This window comes from Manacus vitellinus, unplaced genomic scaffold (genome assembly GCF_001715985.3).
Source record: "Manacus vitellinus isolate BGI_N305 unplaced genomic scaffold, ASM171598v3 scaffold_4_pilon, whole genome shotgun sequence".
Taxonomy (NCBI): Eukaryota; Metazoa; Chordata; class Aves; order Passeriformes; family Pipridae; genus Manacus; species Manacus vitellinus.
Genome location: NW_021940604.1, coordinates 41,255,508 through 41,282,930, shown reverse-complemented (window position 1 = coordinate 41,282,930; position 27,423 = coordinate 41,255,508). Strand labels below are relative to the sequence as shown.

Sequence of the window (27,423 nt, the reverse complement as noted above, 5' to 3'; positions counted from 1 at the left end):
ATGCTGATAAAAATGTTGTTCTTGAATCTATCTACAACTAAATATTAAAAAAATGAACATGTAATTCATCTCATTGGTGAAGACATTTTTGCTATAGATGGGTTGAAGAAGCTTAAAACTGGACAACCTTCACTGAATATAGATGAAATCTAGACAACTTGTTTAGAATAAATTATTAAATTTTAGATTTCTAAATACATCATACTGAAATAGCTCATTCATTGACTATCACTACCCTATCCCAATACTTAATTTAAAAAAAAAAAAAAGAAAGATACAGTCTTCTGAAATGGCAACTGGCATCGGAATATACGTGTTTATCCACAGTGGTATTTGAAAAATAATCTAAAAATATTATTTTTGTTTGAATTTTCAGATTTAATTATAATTTTTCAGCTATTTTACTTCCAAAATTCCTTGTATCTTCTTTTTAGGATGGTGTTTCACAAATCCCTGTGAAGGAGAGTTAATCTTCTGAGAGGAAGGTAAACCCCAGAAAAAACTGCAATACTAATAATTTTCTAATGACACAGTTTTTCTAATTAACATCTAAGGGGTGATAGTTTCCATTAGCTCATGAAAAACAAGAGTTTGCTTGGGTTGGAGAGAATAGTTCCAAGACTGGAACTCATTATTTATTAAATCAGATTAAATTTTTATTAGGTGTAAGCTATAAGGTACATTTACACCATATAGTGGATTGATGTTCTAGAAAGCTGTTTCTCTTCTTAAGAAAGCAACATAACCTTTTCAGTGTAGAGACAGACATGTCCCAATAGGTGAAAGCAGCCAAAATCAAACGCATATGTTCACTAACTACTGTCCCAACTTCATATACTAAGGGTATTCAGACTTCAATATGATCGCTTTCCAGTTCAAGTGAACATTAGTATTTTTATTCTCAAATTTTACCAGCTAGCATAATTTATTTACATGGAGCTGAATTTAAAGCTTTTTGAAAACATTAAAAACACTTGCTCTGGCCACAGTCAGTTTATGGCTTAGCCCTGTTATCTACTACTGCATGAATTGCAAACATGGGCAGATATTCTTAAATGTTAAATACGCAGTTAAAATTTTACCTTCTCCTGGTTTAGAAAGAAATTAATCATTGAAGGGCACTTGGGAATAGTCCTTCCTGAAAGTTCCTCTGCAACTGGTTTTTAAGCATAGTCTTTTAGATGAGTTACTTTTTACAGAATGTCTTTAAATTTGTTTGAGGTGTATTTTAATAACCTTGGCTCTTAAGTGAACTCATTATTCTGGAACATTAAATTTGACTTTCGACCACAGATTATCTGTCTTTTCCCTTTGCCACTTTAGGGATTTAGAGGAAATCTGTCCTTAAAGATTCATCTCTTTGCAAAGTCTTTTGTAGACCTCCTTTTAAAAAAGTGTCTTATCCTCTGGTGAGGGTTCTGTTGGTTAGTTTTGTTATCATCAAAGTGCCTGTAATTTCTCACTAAAAAAGTCTGGTTCATATAAAAAGCCACAACAAAATACTAGAAGAATATACAATACAATTTTCATGCCCGGAACTGAGAAATTTCCTCTAACTTGATTCCTTTTCACTCTTTTAAACTCTTCCTTGTGTGAAGGGAGTCAGTCATCGTATGTGAAATATGAAGAAGTACCAGGCAACCACTCAAGTCACTCACAGAGAGAGGGAAAATTCCAGAAAGAGCATCTTACCTGGCCTGGATAAACAGCACCCTACTCACAGGTTCCTCTGCTCTCTGGAAGAATCTTGAACATTGCACTTGTGTTTTAGAGAGGTGGTGGGGTTTTTTAGGTTTTATAAAAATTCCTTGGCAAATTGACTCTAATTATTTAGGCACAAGAATTCTGCATTGAGAATGAGATGTGTTATAAGCCTAGAGTAAAGGTAAATGTCAGTGTACTGAGGCATCAGCCCAAATTTGGGTGAGTGACACAAAGACTGATCATGGGATAATACAACAGATTGGGTTGGAGTAGAACTTTAAAGATCATTTAGTTCAACCCTCCTCCAATGAGCAGGGACATATTTAGCTCAGATTGCTCAGAGCCCAGTCCAATTTGCCCTTGAATATTTCTAGAGACGGAGCATGTACCACATCTCTTGGCAACCTGGTCCAGTGTTTCACTACTCCCATTATGAGATATTTTTTCCCTCTATCTGGTATAAATCTATCCTCTTTTAGTTTAAAGCCGTTACCCCTTCACTTATTGCTACAGACTCTAGTAAAAAGTTCCTCTCCAGTTTTCTCCTCTGCATCTGCTTCAACAGATCCATGTCTTTCCTTTGCTGAGGGCTATAGTGCTGGATGCAGTACTCTAAATGATGTAAGTTCTAATATTTAATGTTCTTATCTGTAATGTTCTGATCTGAAAAGTAAACTAAATCTCACATGCTGAGTTTATACTAAAGTGGTGGCAAATACTGAGGAGAAAGGTATAAAACAAACAGATCCAAAGAAGTCAAGTATTTTGAAGGAACGTGTTTAAAGTGAGATATGTCTCAGTAAATAGAAAGTGAAGCAAGTATATTTCAGAAAAAGTAAACTTCAGCTACTCAGAGTCCCAGAGTGAAAACCAAAGTATAGAAGTTGTTACTGAATGTAAGTTTCCAATGTAACACAGGTTAAAAAAAAAAATAAAAATTGGTCTTACAGTGCCTAAGAATACTGCTTATGTGACAATAAAATATACGTCAATAAGAGACATCATTTACACAGATGAAACCATGCTTTAAATCTGCAACATTGTGGTATTTTATATCATATTTCAACAGAACGGTTTTGGAGACTTTTTTTAATAGAAGGAACAACTACTGAATGTAAAGGTTGAGAAATAGCATAAGAAAGTCTAGAATATTTAGTTCGTGTATAATAACATAATTAAGTTAATAACATAATTTAGTTCATGTATATAACATAATTCCAGATTCAGTGGAGATACAGTAGACTATGTGAGCTAATGATGTTGTACATTGTGTCTGAAAAAAAAGTAAGCAATATATGGCTAAGCCTGATTATCCATACTTAAGAGAGGAAAGTGGATGTTCAGAGCTAAAAGATGTCAGACCAAGGTCTTTTAAAGAAGTAAAACAGAGCTTCAAAAATCAGCTGTGTCATGAAAGCAGTCACTAGATCTACACAGTAGTCTTATTTATCTCTCCAATACATTTTATATTTTTAAACATGCTATATTTACATCTACACTACACATCTTAATAGTATCTATTGCAGAAGGAATTCTAACTGAAAGTCAGTGCGGTTTCAGAGCCAACAGGAGTACCACAGACATGGTATTTGTCCTCAGACAACTGCAAGAGAAGTGTAGGGAACAGAACAAAGGTCTCTATGTAACCTTTGTCCACCTCACCAAGGCTTTCGATACTGTGAGCAGAAAAGGTCTGTGGCAGATTTTGGAACGTTTAGGTTGTCTTCCTAAATTCCTTAAAATGATCATCTCACTCCACGAGGATCAGCATGGCCAAGTCAGATATGGCAATGCACTTTCTGAGCCCTTTCTAATACCAGGTAGAATGTTTTAATAGTCTTTTGGCTTTTCATGTAATTGCTGCATGCCAAAATAATAGAAGAACTTCAGCACAAGAATTTCAATAGTATTATTATTTCTTGTAGAAATCAAGACCTGAGAAAAAATTGTTGACTTGAACTACTGTAGATGACAGTTTGCTTGGAGTTACTACAAGTATGGTACAACATCAGACATTAGCCCTTGCTTATTGTTCTAGAGTTTATCTGCTTCAAATTAAATATTATGCCAGTATGTTTAAAATGTGTTCCTTTTATTTTTTTTTTGTTGCTTACTTCTCTATCCTTTCATTACAATTACCTCAGTTGAATATTCCAAGTGGAGTGAAACTGGTGTTCTCGTGTAATTCAGCTTGCTAACTTCTTAGGTGACAGATCCTTGTAGTCCTTACAACACATCTTCTGCTGGTGCGGCCTCACCTTGAGAACTGTGTGCAATTTTGGGAACCATAATATGAGACATATAAAGCTATATATCCAAAGAAAGGCCACAAAGAGGTGAAAGGGTCTAGAGGAGAAGCCGTATGAGGAGCAGCTGAGGTTGTTTGACTTGTTCACCCTGTAGGAGACTGAGGTCTTATCACAGTCTATGGCTCCTTTGTGAGTGGAAGAGGAGGGGCAAGCATTGAGCTCTTCTCACAGGTTACCAGTAGTAGGACCCAAGGGAATGGCATGAAGCTGTGTCAGAGGAGGTTTAGGTTGGACTTTAGGAAAAGGTTCTTCACCCAAAAGGTGGTTGGGCACTGGAACACCGTCCCAGGGAAGTGGTCACAGCATTGCAGCACCAAGACTGACAGAGTTCAAAAAACTTTGGGACAATGTTCTTATGAGGGTGGTCCTGTGCAGAGACTGGACTTGAACTCAGTGATCCTTGTGGGTCCCTTCCAACTCAGAACATTCTATGATTCTAATCGAGTCAGTGTAATTCATGTTTTTTCTAAGAATTTTACTGGCATTGGGAGAGACCTGTATTGGGAGCAAAGTTAAAGAAACAGACTATCTAAAACCATTTGACTTTCACCCTAACTAACGCTATTTGGACAAACCTCCTAAAAGGCATTTTAAACAGCAGGTAATGTTTCTGGGCAACTGCTGAAGAGGATTAGAAAGAGAATTACTTTGGTTGTTATTTTTGCTTTCTGTCAGTTATCACTGAAAATTCTTCTTCAGTAGCAAATTGAAACCTCTGAAAAGCAGCAAGCTGTTCCTTTCTTCTTCATTTGATGAAGGTAAGTATTCTGAGTGAATTCCTGTAGCAATACTTAGCAAGTGACTTCTTTTATTCCATTATTTCAGTCCGTGGTCATTGATATTGTGCACTAACAATTTCTCTTTCAGAGGTGACAACCGTAATAACACATAAAGTGCAATGAATAAAGCTTAAAATGGCAGCATCTGTTGCTGAGAAATACACTGCTGTGTAATTCCAATGACACTCTCGTGACATAGGAACCTCCCATGATGATACAAAAATTGCTTTATCTGCTCACCTTTAGTACAAGGATTAGAGCTGTGAAAAAAAATAATTCTTTTTATCTATTTGAGTTTTGAGACTTATGAGATTATCACTGTATTTCAACATGAAATGCCAACAGGAAGTACTGAATGAATTCCTTATTTTACTCCACTTGTGTGCACAGCTTTTGCTTGACCTAATGATTTGTCTTTATCTCAAGTTTTCTTACTTTTGCCCTTCTGATTCTTTTCACCATCCCACTGGGGAAGAATGAACAAAAAGGTGTGTGGTATTTAGCTGCCCACCAGGGTTAAAACACGTCAACACTGTATTCTAGAGAACAAAAGAATTTAAAAATGTGGATTTGACCAGATAGAAGGATTTAAATTAGGCCATATTAATTGTTTTGTTCGCTAGTATAAACTTTGTCTTTACTAGGTTGTGAAAGATATTGGAACTTTTATATCCTGTATCTTCTTCTCTGGAACATTAGCTATTGTGGCATCAGAGACTCTTTCTACAGAATACTGATACAAATAACCTATGCAGTTCAACAAAGTATTTTTATATTCATTTTCCATGTACCTGCAGATGCTAGCTGATCTGTCTCAACTCAATAAAATAATGAAAGAGAAAAAATAAACTGTGGATAAATTGGGAATAATCCTAATGAGTCTTATAAAAGGAAAGTTTGAAGATGAGGAAAAAGTATGTAATTAAGTAGTACTTAAAATTCTAGCTGGTGAGTTTTCTTGGGATTCAGTTCATTTTAGCAGCAGTAAGATTATTTTAATTAAAGGACTTTTCTACCAACTAAATGAAGTGTCTAACATGAACAATCAATCCCTGCTAGTATGATTGCTCTACACACAAGGAAAGATAGTAATAAATTAGAGGAAGCTTATTCAAGAACAATTGGCCTACTGTGCAAAACTTGAGAAATTGCTGATATGGATTGTTTCAGTGTCATAAGCCATGTTACTTACTTGCACTGTTGTAGATACAAAGGTTTTTATCTACTGTCAAAAAAGGGAAAAATGAAAATAAGGTGCTAACCATAGAAGGAAATTGAAAGCACAAAATTAATGACATCTATTCAACAAAAATAACTATATTTATTCATATTTATTATATTTATTACTTTTATGAGTAAATTACCCAAAATGTATTTTACATATAAACAGAAACAAAAAATGTAGTTTAAAATTGCATTTGTGTGTTTATGGTAAGTTTCTACAAGGTTTTTTAAAGAGTATGGAATCAAAATGGTTGTATAACTTTCTTAATCAAAGTTCTGTTTTTCACAGCTGAGAACACTACATCATGCCATATTTTGTGTTCCCTAAGATGTCTATTCCAAACATGATTTAAATGTTAATGCAAAAGCTACAGATGCAGTGTTTATAATTTATAAACACAATTAAGAACAATTAGATGTGAAACTACAATAGTTTTTCTGGTTGCAGATGCTATTTCATTCAGAGTCAAGTAAACATGCCAAAATTGCTACTGCATTGTCCTTCCCTTCTGAAACACATAAATGAAACAATAAACAAGTATAAATGGAAATTTTAATGGATCAAGACTGAAGAACTAACTGATTATTTAAAAATAGAAAAAGTAAAAAAAATCAATTGCTATATAAAGAACCTCTTACAATGAGATGCCACAAAAGAAAGAATCTTGAATTCAGTCATAACTCAGTGTTTAGTAAGGTTTAATTGTATTAATTGCATACATTTATTACCATATATTGTAGCCTGTTAAACTTTTATTTTATGACCATATTGTACACTAGAGACCTTAAATTACCTTGAAAGCCTTGAGTTATTGTAGTGAAACATTACTTTTATTAACAAATCCATAATTTTAGGTGTTACATCAATAAAAAAACTCTCAAGTTTAGATTGAAAAAATAAAATCCAGAAGATGATAAGGCAGAAGTGAAAAGAAAGGTTGATAGTTACAACTCTGGGGCATTATTCTATTTCTTTTTCAATGGCAGTATATTAAAAGTCTATTTTCTCTGTGTATTACTGTAATTTCTTTAGATTAAATTAATTTTCAATCTTTGAGTAATAAATATTAAGTATCTATATTTCACTTGGTTATTTTTTAAATTCTCTTAATATTTTGGTACTTATCTTTAAATTGATGTACATATGACTAATTTCTGTTTCCTTTTAATGTTACCTAAAACTGCAGTGAATCACATTCAATGCTTCTCTTTCAGTTCCCTCTCTAACCAAAGATCGGTGAAGGATTTTAGAATCCAACTCAAATGAGCTTCTATTTAAAGAGTAAGGATGGAGGAAAACTCAGAAATTGTTTTCTTTGCCAGCTAAAAAATCAATGTGGTTAATATAAGCTATTTTTTAGTCTTCTTTTCTGTCTAAGTAAAAGAGAAACATTCCTGAAGAACTTGTGTCAATGACTAACAAGTATCTCATAGAAGTGGTCTTAATCCCCCCCTGAAAAACTTACTGATAATTCATAGAGCCTTGAAGACTTGTTTACCGGTCTCACATTCTCTTAGTCAAGTAAAGTGAATCAGCTAATCCCACACCAAATGAAATTGCGTAAATCATTGGTGGTCCATCAGGGAATTAAAATCTCCCAGAAAATAAATAAAGTTATCTGAGCAAATATGGGCTGACACAAACTAACAAACTTCCTGGACTACAGTACTTTCATTAACTAGATCTCCAGGAACTACAATGAGAAAGCAGACATCTAGCTCACATGCAGAACTTTTATGCGTAGACATACACTTAGTCTCTTAAATTGAAGCTGAAGCTTATTTTAGGTCTATTCTTTCTGTAACCTTAATTTAAAGATTCAAAACTAATTTGCAAATTCTGTTTAGATTTTGTAGGCATCACAGCAGAGGGCAGAAAATGCAAACACTTCTATATCCCTTACTTTTTAAAATCCATCATTCTTATACTTTCATTTAAAAGGAAATGAAACTACAAACTTCTACATGATTTGTATATGCCTTACCTGTGAAATCATGAGGACACAAACACTGAAACAAAGGTTGTTCTCTCCGTTGGCTCATATCCATGCAAGTTGCTCCATCAGAACAACTATTTGGGTAAACTAAACATGCATTTTCAGCAAATTGGCAAAATTCTCCTGTCCATCCAGGTGCACAGAGGCACTAGATATAACAAACACACAAACACAAAGAAAACACAAAATGAAAATGTAATGTGAAAGTTTGTTGAATTTTCTTTGGGTCTTGTATTTTACTACCACATAAAGGTGTGGTAGTAAAACAATGCAGAGTTATTCTTTGTATCTATATTTGCAGATGATAAAACAGTTAACAAAGGCAAAACTCATCTACTATGTCTGTTGAAAAAGTGTGGAAAGAGAGGACATGTGAGTTGGAGGAAATGGCAAGATAATTACTTGCTCTAATGGATAGAGCTGCCTGCAAGAATAGAAGAACTGAATGTGCAGAAAGGATTTTAAAGGCCCGGAGATGAGGGAGAAATCAGTCAGTGGTGCCAACGCCTGCAAGACATAGTGGCCAACTAATAATCAGAAAATGTAGTACAAGGTTTCTGTTGGACATTCTGACCCTATCTATTAACTAAAATAAATAAAAATAATTTCTACAGAAGAAAGGGAAAGAATTGAAGCTTATATTAGCTTCTCAAAAGTCTTGTAATACCTATACATTAGAAGTGCCCTGATCAAATACAACTAGTAGTTTGTCCTGAATCCAATTACAAGGGCAGTATAGCCAACAGTAGCATAAAAGTATTTTAGAACACCATGGTAGTTCAGCCAGTCACAATGAATATGTATTTTAGATGAGTATGTGTACAATGTGACCATAAAGGAGAGAGAGATGAATTGTAGTGACTCATACAAATAACAAAAAAGTTGTGAAAGAACAAGATTACCATAAGGCATAGAAAATCAGCAGAACATATTGCTGACTACAGAAGAAGAATTACTGCCAGGATACAAAATGCCCCAAGGCAAGTAATACCAGGAGACCATCCTTTTTTTTAAGGGCAGGGTAGGGCAGTGGGAGGTAAAATAGCATAAAGCATCAAGCACAAAGTGATAGAATGGAGATAAAGGAAGATAATCTCATGTCAGTAATGACTTCTCGCATCAAAGAGCTCATGAGACCGATTACCTTGACTTTGGGAGCTAAGAACCACTAGGGACCACAGTTGTCAGCACTAACTAGAAGGCATCATTTCCATGGTATTGTGTGATCACATATAATTTAAAATATGTTACAGAATAGTAGTATGTAGGTGTACTGAGAATGTCTAATAATCTGTAAAAACTATTAAGTATGCTGTTTATCAATTAACTCATTGAAGTTTGTTTTAAAGTTTAAAATTCACCTAACCTATCACTCTTCCAAACATTTGCATTACAGTGATCTCTTCCCTATCTGATAAATATGTTTTACAAAAATGAATAGTATTTAGGTGTCCAAGTGAAGGCTTTAAGAGAACTGCAGTGATGGGAATTCCATACTGCGAATCTCCACGTTCAGCTGTTGAAACGACAGATAACTAAAGTGGACTGTCATCTCCCGAGTGACCGAGGTATAAGAGGAGCATGATAGCCAACAGAATTAGTGAATTTACCTTCCCAGGACCTGGAAGAACACTATGTTCTCCAGCAGTTGCATATTCCTTAGTACTTATTTTCCAAATTCCTATCCATGCGTTGCTCTGTTGTGACAACATCCATTATTTTATTAGAAGCTACTCTACTCTTTATCATGTTCTGGTTACATTAATCCACTCCCTCATTTTCCCTAGATACATCCTGTCAAGCCCTTTGGATATATATAAGTACTGGGGTTTTTTTGCCTAAGTAGTTCCTAGTTTGGCATTCCTCTATCACTGACAATATTTCTTTCCTCCAAATTTTACCACTAGGGTATAGGGACCTGGGAAACTTGAAAACAGATATTGCAAGTAAAAACCAGAGCAAAGACACTGAATATCAGCCACTGCATTCAGTAGTGGACTTACATTACCCTTGGTCTCATATTTTTCTGCTGCTGCTGTATAAATGGGAATTATAGGATAGTTTCTCCTTTATGATTGCTGTTCATGAGGACATATTTGTAAAATTCTTATTGACTAGACTCAAACTTTTATCTACGTAGTCACTAAGCATTACTATTTATTGGTTAAAACTGTTTAACCAGTATTTTCTTTCTTTACATATTTTAAATCCATTCTGCAAGAAACAACTTCTTCAAATAAGTTCACTGAAGTTTAACCCTATTCCTAGTGAATACATATTAACTTAAAAAATTATGTTCTCAGAGATGGAATTGGTGTTAAAACTACATTTACTTTTCATCTAGCAAAGTGTTTTTTTTGCACCTGGGGTGAAACATACTGCTGGCAAGACAGCATTCAGGAATTGAATCACTATTTCCAGACTATACCAGAATTGTTTTGAGGATAATTGAAGGACAAGTCTTAGGGATGCTTAAGCCAGCACTTTCCACAAACGCTAAGCAACTTTTTAAAGATTAATTGTAATCATCTCAACAGCATAGTGGTACAATAACCTGGATTTTTTTCCTTCTCAGTTTTCAATTGCCTGGTAAGATGACTTTCAAAATTAAGACATACATGTGTTTAGGCTACTCGGTCACTTTTAAAGTACATGAAGAAAATCCCAATTCAACCCAAAATTTAAGCATCAAACTGGGTATGAATGTTTTCAATTTTTGTTTTGCCTTCCATATTCTCTTATATTGTTTATTTCTTTGCTCAGATTTTCTTCTTTTCCCACTCTCTTCCCCCTGCCACCCCATTCCCTAAATACAGTCTGACCATTGTGCATATCCTTGTAGCTGTTTATTTTTTCAATTTTTCCTGTAGATATTTTCAAAATTATGAACTGGAGTGACTGGTTTATGACAAAGAGTTTAAAGAACCCAGAACATGCTGTTTGGCAAAATGACAAAAAAAGTAGTATTTTAATTTTTCTGCATTGATGGAGCTATGAGAATTGTTAAAATAAAGAAAATAAAATCCTTAGCTTAATACCAGAAAAAAATTATGCTTATATTTTTTTTGTATGTAAAGTACATTCCTAAGTAAAGTTCTGGAAGTCACTCACACTGGGAAGATAATAACTGCAAGAAACATATGGAAGTTTAGTTCCTAGCTAGCAAACCTGTTCCTTCTTAGTGAACTGGAGTAAAGGACTCATTTGGGGAGAACTTTTTAATCACTTCCTTCTTCCAATTGAAATATATGTCTTTCTATGAAAGGGAAAGTTATGATATTTTTTCTTTAAACTGTGTAAAAAAATGAAAATTAGGAAATTCTACAGCTGTCAATAAATTATGCTATGCCTGTAATCGCTAAAGTCTTAAAAATTTATAATATTAAATCATTAGCCTACAATACACCAGGGTACATGAGTGACTTTTAACTTAAAAAGGGAAAATTACTTGGTCCTAACTTACTGTATCTGTCAAATTTGCAGATGACATGAAGCTAAGTAGTGCAGTTGACACACCTGAAGGATGGGATGGCATCATGAGGTACCTGAACAAGCTCGAGAAGTGAGCCCATGGGAACCCAGAGTAAGGTTCAACAAGGCCAAATGCAAGGTCCTGCACCCTGGTTGGGTAAACCCCTGGTATTAACATGGGCTGGGGGTAAAGAAATTAAGAACAGCCCTCTAGAGAGTGTTGGAGGTAGTGGTGGATGAAAAGCTGGACATGAGCCAGCAATGTGCACCTGCAGCCCAGAAGGTTAACTATATCCTGGGCTGCATGAAAAGCAGTGTGGCCAGCAGGCCAAGGGGAGGATTCTGCCTCTCTACTCCACTCTGGTGAGACCCCACCTGGAGTATTACATCCAGCTCTGGGGTCCTCATTACAAGAAATACATGGACCTATTGGAGTGGATCCAGAGGAGGGCCACAGAAGGATGGAGCAGGTTTCCTATGAAGACAGGTTGAGAAAGCTGGCATTGTTTGGCCTGGAGAGGAAAAGATTCTGGGGAGATCTTCCTGTGGCCCTTCATTACTTAAAGGGGGCTTATAAGAAGGATGGGGACAAACCTTTTAGCAGGATCTCTAGCAATAGGAGAAGGGGTAATGTTTTTAAACTAAAAGAGGGTAGATTCAGATTAGATAGAAGGAACAAATTTTTCACAATGAGAATGGTGAAACACTGGGATAAGTTACCCAGAGAGGTGGTAGATTCCTCATCCCTGGCAACACTGAAGGTCAGGTTGGATATGGCTCTGAGCAAGCTGATATGGAAGATGACTGCAACAGAGTAGAACTAAATGACCTTTAAAGGTCCCTTCCAACCCAATACATTCTATGATACTATGATCTCTAATATGATATGCTGATTCATATGAAACCCTGATTTCAGGTAAAACAATTAGGGGTCTGGGCAGAAAAATGACATAGCTTGAATTAATTTTTTTTTCTAGATTTAGTAAATTTACTAATTTTATATTCTTTCATTTCTCGGGTGGACATATGGTGTAAAACAGAAACTACAATTCTATCTGTGCACATGTCATATAGGGATAGGGAAGTTAAATTTTATGTACTTTTGGCAGGCCACCTCTCTTTACATATGACTTTATAAAATAATGAAACTTTATTAATATTTAATTATAACTTAGAAAGGCAAATTAAGAATGTGCATTTTTGAGGTTTTGGTAGTAAATGAAGAAACGGCAGATACCAAAGGATGAAAAATAATCAGCAAGAAGCTGCAGCATGCACTAGGAACTTACTCTACAGTACAGGAAACAGATGCTGAAGACATCATAAAATTTATGCAGCACATGGAAAATGTGTGTTTGATCTTACTGACATTAATAAATGGGCTAAAAAATTATTATGTCATGTCCCTCAGAAATACACAGTGCTGAGTTGGCTAACTGAATTTTTATGGAATCTTTCTACAGACATTCTCCATATCTCAAGGGGCCAGCTCCTTATTAGATAGGAAAGTCAGTAAAGAAGAGGTTTGGGGAATTTCTGTATTTTCAAAAAAGTGGTTTAAACTTGACATGGCTTGATTTTAGCTTCTTCTCAGAAGTTTCATTTAAAAATTAAACAGAACATGTTTATTGGTTTTATCTGGTGTGTTTTACTGTCTATATTTAATTATATGCTATTCTAGTGTATCAAGATACATTGTATAAAGATATATATGTATTATGTGATCAGAGTTTTAATTAAATATTTTTCATTTGAATTAATTCTTAAAAAGCAGTACATTGCAGGATATTTAGTTTATTACATGAAGATTTCTACTGTTTATTAACTTCTGTACAGCTCAGGGATAATTAACAGCACATATGAAATGTGCCTAGAGTGCTTTGATACTGTTTGTTTCAATAGAATAAGAAAAACAGGACAAGGTGGTTTTGATAAAGTTCAAATTAAACACTGAAGAAGCAAAGACTCTATGGGACATTTCAAAATTTATGTGAACTCATCTGTAGAATTACTACTACTTTGTGAAAAAAAATTGACTAATTAACTACTGTAAAACTAGCCCCTAATGGAAGTATCTGACTTTGAACTTCTGCTGTTTTGAACACTCAGCTGGAAGGACAAACATGAGAGAGACATCAATAGAATTAATGATAGTGGCAAAGTGGCTTCACAGAGATGAGACTATAATGCTCATATAGTCCATGGGGAGAAACAGTAGGAGAGACTGTAGCTTTTTTAAAAAGGAAAATGACAATAATCTGTTTTATATGTTGTACATAAGTATAAAAGTTGCATCTGAGAACAGTAGATTTTGCAGCGCCAATTTTCATCACTTCTAGAATTGCTAGTAGAGCTGTTATAAATATTCATAACAATTTTATCACTCAAACCAACTGCTTTAATATATAGTATGCCGAATATATTAAATGTTTGTTTCCTTATGCCTTTTTTATACTCAGAAAAAAATTGGTCATTGATACAGTGTAGAGGGCTTTAAAAAAGCCCTATTGGCTTTTTTTTAAAAAAAACCCTGAATTTGTTAAAAAAGTTGATTTTTTTCTCTCAGCTGTTTTTTCTCAGCTATACTTCCTTCGAGTTCTGGATATGTCATCTAGAATTTATTTCTCCTTTAATAAAATAAACACAAATGGCTTTTCTAAGAATAAGTTGGAGGCCTTCTTAGGGCTATGAGATCTAAGCAGTATGATGTAACTCCATTTTGGAGATTATTGTTAATTCTGCATAGAGATGCTTTACTTCTGGGTTATAAATTCAGATAGGCTTCTGGGGATCAAATATCATCAAAAAGCATTAGGACTGAGAGTGACTCCTCAGTAAAGAACTTACAAAGGAGAGCAGGGGCAGCAGACTTTCCACAAAGGCTGGCATACATAAGCTGTACCGCAGGCCTGTGGGGCTTGGCACTGCTCACCACTCTTCTGAAAAGAAGCAGATTGATTCCCAGCCCGACAGCTGGCTGATGAGTCTGGTTGTGCACCCACAAGGGCAAACCTCATCTGGTAGGGATGAAACTTGGGGCTCTGTCTGCCTGATTGTAATTTCTGCACAAGTTCTGTTGAATGAGGGCCACATACCAGCTTGACATGGGGAAAAAACACAGGAGAAAGAGAAGTTCCCTCCTCTCTCCTCCTTCCTTCATCTCTCCAGAAGAAACATATTAGCTTTGGTGAAGACAATTTTTTATGCTAGTATACAAGTCTCTTCTGCTTTGCTAGAGAACACAGTAATCTTGGGGCAGAACATATTTGCTTGTTTTTTAAACAAACTGTAGCAGTGTGACCCATAGTGTTACTGATTATTCATTTATATTCATAATTTTATTTTATCAACCATATATCCTCCTGATGCACACTTTGTTGTTGAAATATCTTAGATCATCATAAAACTCCAAATATAAAATCTATGACTTCGATATATGGATGTGAGGAAAAAGATCAAAAGAGTACATGAACAGCCACAGAGCCATCTGCAGGGCAAGATTTTAGATACCAATCTTTTCTGTTATATTATTTTTTTTATCCTGTTATAGTCAATCATAGTATTTGATAAACACTATTAAATGTACGTCCATATAAGAAAGTAAAAATTTGGTGACCGGAGAACAATTTTCTGAAAGGACTGAATCTGGGTACCCGTTCTCATTAATCAGTGTTCCCCAGGCAAATTACTTGTAGAATTTAAAACTTTTACTTCCTTCTGGTTAGCTTCACTCTCCCTTAACAGCACCATCTACTTCCATTGTACTGTATGAACACTAGCCATAAATCAGTAGCAATTCCTGTTCCTCTTTTGGAAGGCACCGGGACATCCATTGACAATGATTCCAACATGAAATTTCACATTCAAGCATCAGTACAGCTTCTCAAATAAATTTCAAATACTTGCTTTGGATGACCAACAGTAAGTGTAATAGCAAAACCCAGAATGATAATACCTATTATTTTCTCTTTCTTTAATGCTGCTCCAGTGTGTATTTGCTTGCCAGCACAGCTCTGCTTTTCAGGCAATATGTATAATCTCTTTAGATCTTGTCTCAAGTGTAGTGCTGGCAAATGGAAATGGACCTTACAAATGACATTGCTTTCACTTCATCTTTCAGCTTCAGTTTTTGTGTCTATATAATTCAATTCCTTTGTTAGCTGTAAGCACATACCCTTGCACAAATCAGTTGTTTTGTTTTTCAAGAGGATGGGAGAAAAACATATCAACAAAATAGACTTGGGTACACTATGCAGACCATGTAAGCTGGAAGATAACTGCTCTAACATAGTAAGGAGCTGATAGGCCAAAAAAAAAGTCCATGAATGAGCATTTTTACCCCCTGCAAGAAGTGGAAGGTATTTTTAATCTGCATGCCCTTCCATAAGAAGTGTATGGCAGAGCAGAAACTTCTGTAGGTAATCATAACTTCTGTAGGTAATCATAACTGGCCAGTGAATTATGTAAATTTCTGCAATTCAGTGGTTTCTCTCTAGAAAACAAGGACACCTTTTATGCCAGAAAGATGACAATGTTCATACCCACAACTTAAACACCATTGTGTTTTAGAAACCGTATTCCTTTCTAGGCTTCCAAAATCCAGTAAATTACAGCTCTTTTATACTCAGAATTTACACTAACTTAGTTTAATATATTTTTTAAGTATCTTTGTTTTGGCTGGTTGATTTTTGTTTTGATTTTTGGTTCTTTTTTTACTTTAATACTAATGATTCAGGAAAAAACAGGGAATCTTAAGCAGGGATAATTTTTTTTAACATGATCTAAGCTATTTGCTATGGATAAATGGATAGTGATAGTTAGATACTTGATCCACCTTTGGGACCCAGAGGAAAGCTTTAAATCCCCAAGAGATTTCTTGTTTGTATGCCCTCTTTATCGGCTTTTACTGCCCAGTCTTGTGCTAGAGGCTCTGCTGGAGCCATTTTAAATCACTGGGAGAACTCTAATCAAATCATTCCCCCAGGTGGTTAGCACCATGCGGCAGCAGTATGATTAGCATGAAACAAAAAACCCCTCTTTCTTCTCTGTCACTTGTCCTTTGGGAATTGTTCATCTTTTCTCTGTCTTCAGGTAAAGATAAGGGTAACAGATACCTATAGCCATAAATTTCTTTAGACAATCAGATTGAAAGCACTGAGAAAAAACTATTGACTGTAAAACAAGAATACTGATTTTTCACTTATAAAATCTCTTTAAGAAAAATAAGTCTCCATGACAATAGAAAAGTCTATTGAAAAGTGTATCTATGTGCAGATTTTTAAAAAGTATTTTTAAGAAGTTATCATCCTGTAAGAATAATGTAGAGTAATATTTTTATTGAATAGACTGTTAAAACCTGAAATTGGTTCACACTTCAGAGTATTTGTATAAGCATGGTTTATGTTAAACCTGTTTTAATTTAATCTTTTTCTTAAAACAGTGACCTCTGTCTTCTAATACTGAGTAGGTGGAGTTGTTTATTATGAGGTTGACAAACCAGCATAGCATTAATTAAAAGCTTTCCTATGGTATGAATATAAAAAAGGGAAAGCACTATATTTTCTTCAGAACTTTAGCAGTGATTATATAGATTTTTAAAAGTGACTCCAACACTGTAGCTGCAAAGCAGGAGAAATTCAATAGCAGAGTTCTTGCAATAATTGATAAATCAACAGTAAAAAATAGAATTTTATGTAGCAGCATTTTTTGACAGCAGAAGATCCATTACGTTCAAATATTGTGTTTATCACCTGTTAAAATCATATGTCCAAATGATATCCATATCCAGATTTCTTAAACTGAGTTAAGGCTGCAATCTTATCTTTCTGTGCTTTAGAAACTATCTAACAAAGTAAATGTCATATCTTTGACCTTCTACAGAGCCCAAATAAAGTGGAGGATTTTTTATGTTTTCACTATTCATGGCAACTCTGGGAAATATAATCCCTTTCCTAACCTTTTAATATTAGTGGAATGAGTCTGCTGCATTGACTACTAGAAGCAATCCACAAAAAGGCCTTCAGCCTTCTGTGGGAATTATGGGGTTTGGATTCCACAGTAGCAGATCCTCATGAAATTTAATGTTTGATGAAGTTATTCACTAGGACAGGACAGATGTGACCTGGCATTGATCTGACGGGAAACTGCTGATACACAGCATTACACCATATTACCTAAAAATTTTTTGAAAATGCCCCTGGTATAATCAATAGTGCATGGAAGAAGCAGCTGCTCAGAACCATGCACAATATAGTTGCCTATGATAACCCTTCACTGACAGTCACAGAAGTATGACTACTTACAAATGCTTCTACATATACAAGTGCTTCATTTTTTTAACTACAGGGATTGTCTTTCTGTCTTCATCAATGGTGTGGTGTCAAGTTCTAATATGCACTTCGAGCTGAAAGTTGTCTTCTTTGTCATTGATTATCAGGAACAGTCACTACTGTGTAACTCATATTCTTTTTTCTGTGCAGATAGCATTGTATTTTCCTCTCCTAGAACACTTTTTTTTTTCCTAAGTAGTGCAGCCTATGAAGAAATACTGATCACATTTGTGTATTATCAATTTCACTACCATTTTCTGTGGTCATCCGCACACATAGAAGAAGAAGGGGGCCCCTGGAAACTACAGGCCTGTCAGTCTCACTTCAGTGCCTAGTAAAATCATGGAAAAGATTAGTCTGGGAAGTACTGAAAAACACCTGGAGGACAACGTAGTAATTGATCACAGCCAGCACGGCCTCATGAGGGGGAAGTCCTGCTTGTCAAACCTGATTTCCTGCTACGACAGAGTATCCACCCACCTAGGAAAGACAGTAGATGTAATCTTTTTGGATTTTAGCAAAGCTTTTGATACCATCTCTCAAAGTATCCTTCTGGACAAAATGTCCAGTGTACAGCTGAATTACCATGTTATGTGATAGGTGAGCAACTGGATCACAGGTTGGGTACAAACAGTTATAGTGAATGGGGTTACATCAGACTGGTGACCTGTCACTAGTCTGATGCTCCAGAGGGCTCCATCCTCAGCCCAGTTTTCTTCAACATCTTCATAAATGACTTGGATGTGGGACTGGAAGGAATACTAAGTTTACTGACGACACAAAACTTGGAGGAGCTGTTGACTCCCTTGAGGGCAGGAAGGCCCTGCAGAGAGACCTCAACAAATTAGAGAGGTGGACAATCACCAACCACGTGAAGTTTAACAAGGAAAAGTGCCGGATTCTGCACCTGGGATGGGACAACCTTGTTTGTGTTCATAGACTGCAGAATAAGAGGCTGGAAAGCAGTGCCATGGAAAGGGACCTGGGGGTTCTGGTTGATGGCAAGTTGATATGAGTCAGCAGTGCCCTGGCAGTCAGAAGGGTCAACTGTGTCCTGGGGGGTTGCCATCAGGCAAAGCATCACCAGCTGGTCGAGGGAAGTGATTGTCCCTCTCTGCTCTGCACTGGGCCGGTCTCACCTTGAATATTGTGGCAGTTTTGGGAACCACAAACACAAAAAAGAAGTTAAGGCATTAGAGAACATCCATCCAAAGGAGGGCCCTAAGGAAAGTGAAGGGTCTGGAGGAGAAGCCATATGAAGAGTGGCTGAGGTAACTTGGTTTGTTCAGTCCAGAGAGGAGGAGACTGAAGGAAGACCTCATTAGGGTCTTCAACATCCTCGTGAGGGGAAGAGGAGAGGCAAGTACCGATCTCTTTACTCTTATGACCAGTAGCAGAAATCAAAGAAATGTCAGGAACCTGAGTTGGGGGAGGTTCACATTGGACATGAGGAAAAATTTTTTCACCCAGAGGGTGACTGAGTGCTTGAACAAGCTCCCCAGGAAAGTGATCACAGAACCAAGGCTTTCCGAGTTCAAGAAGCACTTGGACAATGCTCTCAGGTACATGGTGTGACTCTTGGGGTGTCCTGCACAAGACCAGGAGCTGGACTCAATGGGTACTTTCCAACTCTGCATATTCTACGATTCTATGATTTATCTGGATCATGGTAATCCAAGACACAGCTACAGTCTGGGTGGAGAAGTGATTGAGAGCAGCCCTGCAGAGAAAGACTCCAGGGTGGTGGTTGATGAAAAACTAGACATGTGCGAGCTCACAGCCCATAAAGCCAAGTGTGTCCTGGGCTACAGCAAAAGAAATGTGGCCAGCAGGTCAAAGGAAGTGATTCTCTCCCTCTACTCTGCTCTCATGAGACCCCACCTGGACTACTGTGTACACTTCTGGTGCCCCCAACCTAAGAAGGACATGAAACTCTTGGAGCAAGTCCAGAGGAGGCCACAAAGTTGATAAGAGGAGGGAGCACCTCCTCTGCAAACACAGACTGAGAAAGTTGGGACTGTTCAGCCTGGAGAAGGTTGCATGGAGATCTCATTAGCAACCTCCCAGTATGTGAAGAGGTCCTATAGGGAAGGCAGAGAGGGACTTTTCATCAGGAACTGTAGTGATAAGACAAAGAAGAATGGATATAAATTGAAAGAGAGGAAAGGTTAGATATTTAGGTTAGATATTAGGAAGAACGCTTTTACTGTGAGGATGGTGAGACGTTGGAACAGGTTGCCCAGGAAAGTTGTGGATTCTCCAACCCTGGTAGTGTTCAAAGCCAGGCTGGATATGGCCTTGAGCAACCTGGTCTAGTGGGAGGTGTCCCTGTCTGGGGACAGGTGGCCGGGGGTGTTGGGGCTCGATGATCTTTAAGGTCCCCCGCAACCCTTAACATTCTGATTCTGTGATTTCAACAGAGTTTCATATTTCCTACTACGGCAAAGTATTTAAAATAATTAGTACAAAACCAAATTGCCATGAGGTTCATTAAAATATAGGGGATAATAATTCTCAATTTATAATTATTTTCCTCTTTGACTATTCAGTCATATTTTAGTTAATTTAATATGGTTTATGAAAAAAACCTAAGGAAAATATTTAAATTAAAATAGCAACTACATCACAGATCTTCAAGCCTATAAGTCCAATAATATAGTAATATTTTAATCAGTTTGTATTTTTTCTAATTTTGGAAAAAAAATGCAAATTTTATCTTTGACAGAATTCTAAGGTCTTTTGCAACTGTCATCCGGGTAGCTGGCCATAACAGACACATCTAAATACACAAACTGGAATATCTTCTCTTTCATACAAGAAATATCTAGAGAAACTGCCAGGACCGTGAATGCATCAATAGACTCTAATTGGCTTGACCAGCCTATAATTATCTTTCTCTGCAATGCTTCCTTGGTGACCTCTTCCTCTCCTCTCGCATGTTTAAATGCTGGTGTTCAAGCTGAGCTCCGATGTGGCCCAGCACTATCATCTTGGATCATCCTGCTGTGAAAACAGGACTCACCTCTGAGATGTCCACAATTTCATTCATTTACCCATGAGCTCATTTACCCATGAGCTGCATTTAAGCTCAGGTCTTTGAACTAGTTCTTTTCCAGGGCTGATTTTTTCAGTATGCATGGATCCAGCTTTGTGTCTTGATGATTTAGATCTGCTGAACAAGCTACCCAGCTTGACCACAAACCTGCTTCATCACTACATACTTGTCTGGTGATCTGAAGTCTGATGGACTTCTGGGATTGCATCCTTATTTGATGAGGTCACCATCACCACTAGCTTTGCTGTTGCCTTTGGTTCCAGCTCTCTTTCGCTTAAAAAGGACCACTCTTCCTATTCCATGATGTAAGGAATAACAGCAGTCCTAATACATTTTGTCTGAACACCCAAACAGATAAGTGGATATGAATAGATAAATGGCCCTAAGTGACCCTGCTTATGTAGGGTGGTGGACAAGGTGACCTCCAGAGGTCCTTTCAGGCCTCAGTCATTCTGTGATCATCAACTGTTATTCGCAGAACAAGTAGTGGTTGAGCAACCTTTAAGTTGTTCCCTAATACTGCTGCTGGAGAAACTATTATTTCCTCTCTTTTTACAAGCTATGGCCAGAAGAATCTTGCTACACGATGGATCTTACTTAACATTTTCAGGAGCTATTCTGAGAGTTAAAACTAGCAGATTTTTTTTTTTTTCAAATTGTCAGTTTGAATGAACCTCCTACACTACAGTTTCATCATAAAACTTTTAAGACTGTACTAAGTTTAAACGTGTTTATGTAAGTAATTTGATTCTGGTTAAAAAAATGGCAACAGATGTTCTTAATTCAAGCAATGTATTTTTAAAGACTGAAACACAGCTGTGATTATCATCTTTGTGGGTAATGGCACTGGACCACAATCAGTTATATATTTTTTTTATTATAAAAATATCCTTCAGTTATCTTACTTAATACAGTACTAAACACGGTCTCAGTAGAAAAGTAATAAAAAAAAATCTATATCGCCCAAGCGAATTGTCCTCATGTTATCGATTTAAATAAAAAAAACCTACAAAAGTATGCCCCTCTTGTCTCTTAGAGTAATGAATGCTTTTCAAGTTCTGCTTGTCGGAAGCTTTTATACTTTGGAACACTGAATAAGTTTAACATGTATTAAATTACTTACAGTGAATCCTCCAATTATATTAAGACACAATCCTTCATTCAGACAGTTGATGCTGAGCAGACCGCAGTAGTCAATTACTTCCTCACAGTTCTTTCCAGTGAATCCTGGCATGCAGCTGCAAATGCACAAGTGTATTTTAGAGGACTTGCATTTTAAAAGTTAATTGTATTTAATTATGTTCCATAATTCTATTAAATAATGTTCTTGCAGTAACAAAACAGATCTCATATGTTGTATAAAATACACAGAATATGTTTTCAAGGAATTAAAAATCAGTTGCATGGTTCTGAATAATTTTGCTTTCCCATAAAATATTAATTTCATAGACTAAAGCATTTTCATATCAATATAATCTTCCAGAAAAAAAACAACCAGAATGAGGTATTATTAATAAACAGCTATAAACAAAGTAACAAGGTTTTGGGAAACCGTTAGAAAGAATATGTCAATTAAAGCACCAAAGAGGAAAAATTAGAAATATGATGATAAGTGAGTTTTAAAGTAAATAACATCAATCATTGCTAATGATTAAATGGTAATAAATAATGACATGCTTAGTTAAGTATGGAACAATGTAGAGAGAGCAATGCATAGTTGGTTTTGTGTTTGTTTTATTGTAATTCAGTATTTTCTTTAAAGAAGAAAACTAGTGTTTTATTTTTGTGATGGTTTGTTAGCTCCATGTGATGGCAATGGAGCTGTGGGTAACTCTTCTATGGTAAAAGGAACTACAGAAATTTATTCTGCTTCATGTCAACGTTTATTAGTAGTAGGAGAATATCCTTTTCTTATGTAGCCCTCCAGTGTTTAGAAAAAATCCCGTATACACAAATAAAAAAGATGATATTTAAATGGATAGTAAACAAGTTTTATTCAAAAGTAATAATGGAACAATGTAGAAAAATATTTGAATATTTATATCCTGATAGATACAAATCCCTGTCAAACTCTATATGTTTTTACTGACATACATAGCATGTTCCTCTGTCTAAAGACTCTTTCTGGTATCGTGTAAAGAAAGGATTTAAAAAGAGAAAGGAAGAGGCCAGCAATATGAAAATTTGTGTTTGTGAAGGAATCCAAAAGTGATGGATGGGATGTTTCTTCTTAGCTTTTTCCAAAGGGTAGTTTGTCAAATGACTCAGTTCAGAAACTGGAAATCATGAACATGAAATAGATTTGCTTCTGTTTCTCCTATGTTCTTGTTCCTAGTAAATATGAGTTTCAGACATGTTGCTCATGTTTTCCCATTAAAAAAAAAAGAATTCCATCCCTGGTTTCAAAATGTATCAAGTCTCTCAGAGTTATGCAGTATACAAAAGTAAAGGATATATTTTCAATAGCAATTAGCTAGGCAACAACATTCGATAGAAAGTGCCTGAGTTGACCATACCGTCTAAATCAGCTAAAGAGATCTATCAGCGGGTATGGCTCTGCCTCTGAGGAATGCACAGACACATCTAGCATGTCCAGAGGCTGCAGTCACTAATTAACCTTAGTTAAATATTAAACAGGTTGGATTTAATAAGGAATTGCTGGAGACCATCCACATAATTTCACACATAGGACCATTTGGACAGAGGTAGATAAATATAGGAAAAACTCCTCTAAATAGTTGTATGTTTTGAGGCTGGTCACAACCACAGGACACTCTATGCAAGTAGCAAAGGACTATATAATCCTCACCCTCCTCTTGAAAAAGGTGTTGTGTGCAATTATACTGCTGCTATTTCAAGTACTTGGCTTCAAAGTTCTTGCAAAGTCTGTTCTTAACAGATTTCCAGTTCATGTACTGTAGCTAAAAGGAGTTTTTCATAATAGTTATCTGCTTTTAGTTCTGCATGTTCAGGGATATCAGGTAGCTACATTCTGAGTTTTCCCTCTAAACAAAAGTACTCATATCAACAGATAGCATATCTATTGTCCTTTATCGATACATTAAATTTACATATAAAAGGAACATAAAACAATAATAACAAAGTTTTTAAATCTTTTGTTTGTTATAATTTAATTTTTAAATAACATCTAAACCAAAACCAGAGCAATTATTACATTTGTTTTACTGATTTGTTTTTACTTATGATCTGAAGAGGTGAAAGAGTTCCTAGCTTTTTTTTGCTTTAATCTATTTAGCTAGTCTATGACTGTTTTATTAAAGAGATAATCTAGTAAAGAAATGTTAGAAGCTGGATTTTCTAATTTTTATACTTGTTCATTTTTCCTATTTATGTTTTTATTATTTTTTTTGCAATAAATATACCAATGTTAGGGAAGGTAAAAGTAAACTAAGAGCAAAAAAAGTTGACAGTAAAGTTACAGAGACAACATTAACAGAACAAATTTTCTCAGAACACCCTTTCACATTTTTGTGACTTTTAATTGTCCTAAAGAACATGGAAAATAGAAGAAGACACAAAAAAATCAATCACAGTTTATTGTGATGAATATCCTTGTTCACCGGCTATTTGAATACAGCTTAATTTTTTACATTTAAGAAAAAATGTTACTATTAGATCCTTAGCATAAAGCTGCATATGATATCAAGACTGAAAGGGTGGAATTATGATACATGATAGTCATACATCATAACTGAAGTGGAGAAAATTAAACTGAGTCAGTCTTGTTATATGTTTAGAGTGGAAAATAACTGATTTTCCAAAGAAGGAAGGATGTATAGATAAAAGTTGAGATTGTGATGGACATAAGAAGAATGTAGCTTGGGCATGAGGAAAACCACATAAGATGGGGGAAGCAAAAAAACACATAATGAAGTAAAAAGGTCAAAACAGCTATTGTTTGAACTTGTATCTGCATGTGAGACAAATGCCATTACGTTTATTTATAATGTTAAAATGCTATAAAAGTGGATCACGTAGCAATATTGCATATAGCATTACACTGTATTGTTGTAGTAGTATTATGCTGAATGAAACACATGTAGTTTATTGTGAGGTAATTGGACAGAGACACAACATACAGTATTTGACAATGATTACCAAAAGTGAAACAAATCTTCACTTAAGACTTTGAATGAGCAATGCTAATTATTCAATCTACATTGTACACAAGGCCAGGATATTTTTTTAATTATTTTTGTTTTGTTTTGTTTCTGTTAATAAAGGCAATCTACATCTTGATATTAATTATTCATGATATGCATATTTTAAATGTAAATGTCAAAACATAATTTCCTACTTATTCATGCACCAGCGTACTGTGTGAAAGACTCACTATATAATAATAAATTATTAGCTTATGTCTTGGTTTAAAGAATTGGAAAATGAATGGCAACACTGTTATTCTGTGCTATACATATCTATATGGGAAGCTCTAACTTGTATGTGTGCTTGTATGTGTGCGTTTATATGTATTTCTGTATTTAGGAATAAATATGAATAAAATTTTAAGTATTTTCTTCTTTGGGAGAATTGTAAACGTAGTTCTACTTATATTTTTATTTCCAGACTTCTCAATTTAATTTCTGCTGATGGACTGTAAGTTTGTGCTCTGTACATCTTTTTTTGCAGTTTCTAAGTTCATTTATAATGTGATGTCAGGTTTTTGTGTATTGCAGCTTTCAATTTTCTGCTTTCATGAATATCCTAAAATTTGAATGTTGTTTACTGCACTTCAGTAATGCTTAGCAGAAGCTACTCAGGTAGCCAGATAAAAGCCAAGGAAGAGGGAAGAGGACAAATTGTACTCCTTAGTGACATAAAAAAAAAAATCTAAAAACTTATTTAAAGTGAAATTAAATTATACACTGGGTCTCTTCTGTTACTTTCAAATGGATATTTTTTAGCATGGTCTTTCTGAATAAAACAGTTTTTCATGTGCTGCTTGAAGGATCAACCTAAGGTCTACTAATGCATGTCTGTGAACTAGAAATTAAATAGGTTGTCTTATCTTTTCAGAAAAAACAGTGACACCTGTAGTATAACTGTCTCACTTATCATCAGTTTGTCAGGATTTATATGTTTCATCTTACGGTATTAATAACGGAATGATTTTTAGCCCCTTCAATACTTTAAATCTTTCTGTATCACTTCAAGAGTTTTCAAGAAGACTAATACAATAAAGCACCAAAAATAAATATTTTAAAAGAGAAGTTTATAGTTTTCTGCGCTCTCTGTGAATGACAATGTCTTTTCTTTCTGCAATCTGTGGGATATCATCAGGTGAAACAACAAAGTACTGACATAAATTAATTTCCAATCTTACCGGCAGTTGTAGTTCTGCTGTTGAGCTATGCAAGTTGCATTATTTAAACAAGGCAATAATTCACACGGGTTCAGTATTCTCTCACAGAACTTGCCAGTAAATATTGGCAGACAGATACATGCCACATCCTATAGGAGACAAGGAAATTAGAAATAATTGTGATACCCAAGGCAATACAAAAATTAGTGTTTACTTCCATTTCTATACAGACCCTAACAAGGCCAGGATTTCATCATATTAAGCAGTCTAGAAAGACAGAAGGAAAAGCAGTTCTAACCTCAGATAGGTTACAAACTTGACTTAGGATAAGTGTAATAAGCCTTCCAGTACAGATTATACCAGACTTGGGTTTGCTAGCTGGAAATACACCAACTCTAAAATTGGTTGGCTCTGTGATTTCATAAGTGAATCAAGAAGGAGTTTTATAATACATTTAGGCTTTTCCTAATTTCTGAATTTTTTCCAATATAATATTTACATCTATCAAACAGTAACAGTACACAAGGTACATCAGATACCAAATAGTATTCAGCAACTAGAGGAGGAAAGAAAATTGTGTTATCCTTTTTCCCCTTCATTATGAGGCACAGAGACTATTCTTCTCTATAATGGTGAAAGACATCTGTCAGTTACTACAATTCCTAATTTACACAGTAAGAAACGTTAAGTTATTTTACAAAACAAAATATTTCTTAGAGCTTATACTCTCACCCTTATTTTTCTATATGAAGTTATGCTCTTTATAGGCCTTTTGAAGTCAGAAAGTAAAGGAAAAAAATAAAGGGTTTTGTTCCCCTAGGGAAATTGGAAGTGCTCAGGTGTTTCTTTAGAATTGGTCCTAAAGGTATAATCAGGAAACTTCAGTATCTATTGAGAGATGTCTATATGTGTGAAACAAATTACTATATTTGTTTCTTTATTGTACAAAATAGTATGTGCTAGTATATCTAATAGACAAAATATATAAACAGGTTGCATGACAGGAATCTATCAATTTTTTCAGCAATTTAGATGTCCCTTTTTTTCTCTGTGCATGAATATGTATCACTGGTATGCAATAACTAAGCTTTTGAATTCTTCTTTCACTATTTTGGTTCTGTACAATCACTGCTATTTGCAATAGTCATGCTAATGAAAGAATGATACCTTTTGACATATAAACAGGTATGATTTTATTATCAAAACTTTGTGACTTTGCATGAATTTATTCT

The 27,423-nt window shown here is 35.3% G+C and overlaps 1 protein-coding gene across 1 annotated transcript in view; it reads right to left on the bottom strand.

Annotated features, from left to right (window-relative positions):
- The window catches only part of EYS (eyes shut homolog), a 766,416-nt gene that overhangs the window by 690,841 nt on the left and 48,152 nt on the right, over positions 1 to 27,423 (bottom strand). Inside the window, 3 exon segments of the mRNA XM_018077885.2 lie at positions 8,002 to 8,161; positions 21,992 to 22,106; positions 26,213 to 26,340. Of these exon segments, the coding sequence (XP_017933374.2) occupies positions 8,002 to 8,161; positions 21,992 to 22,106; positions 26,213 to 26,340 (403 nt within the window).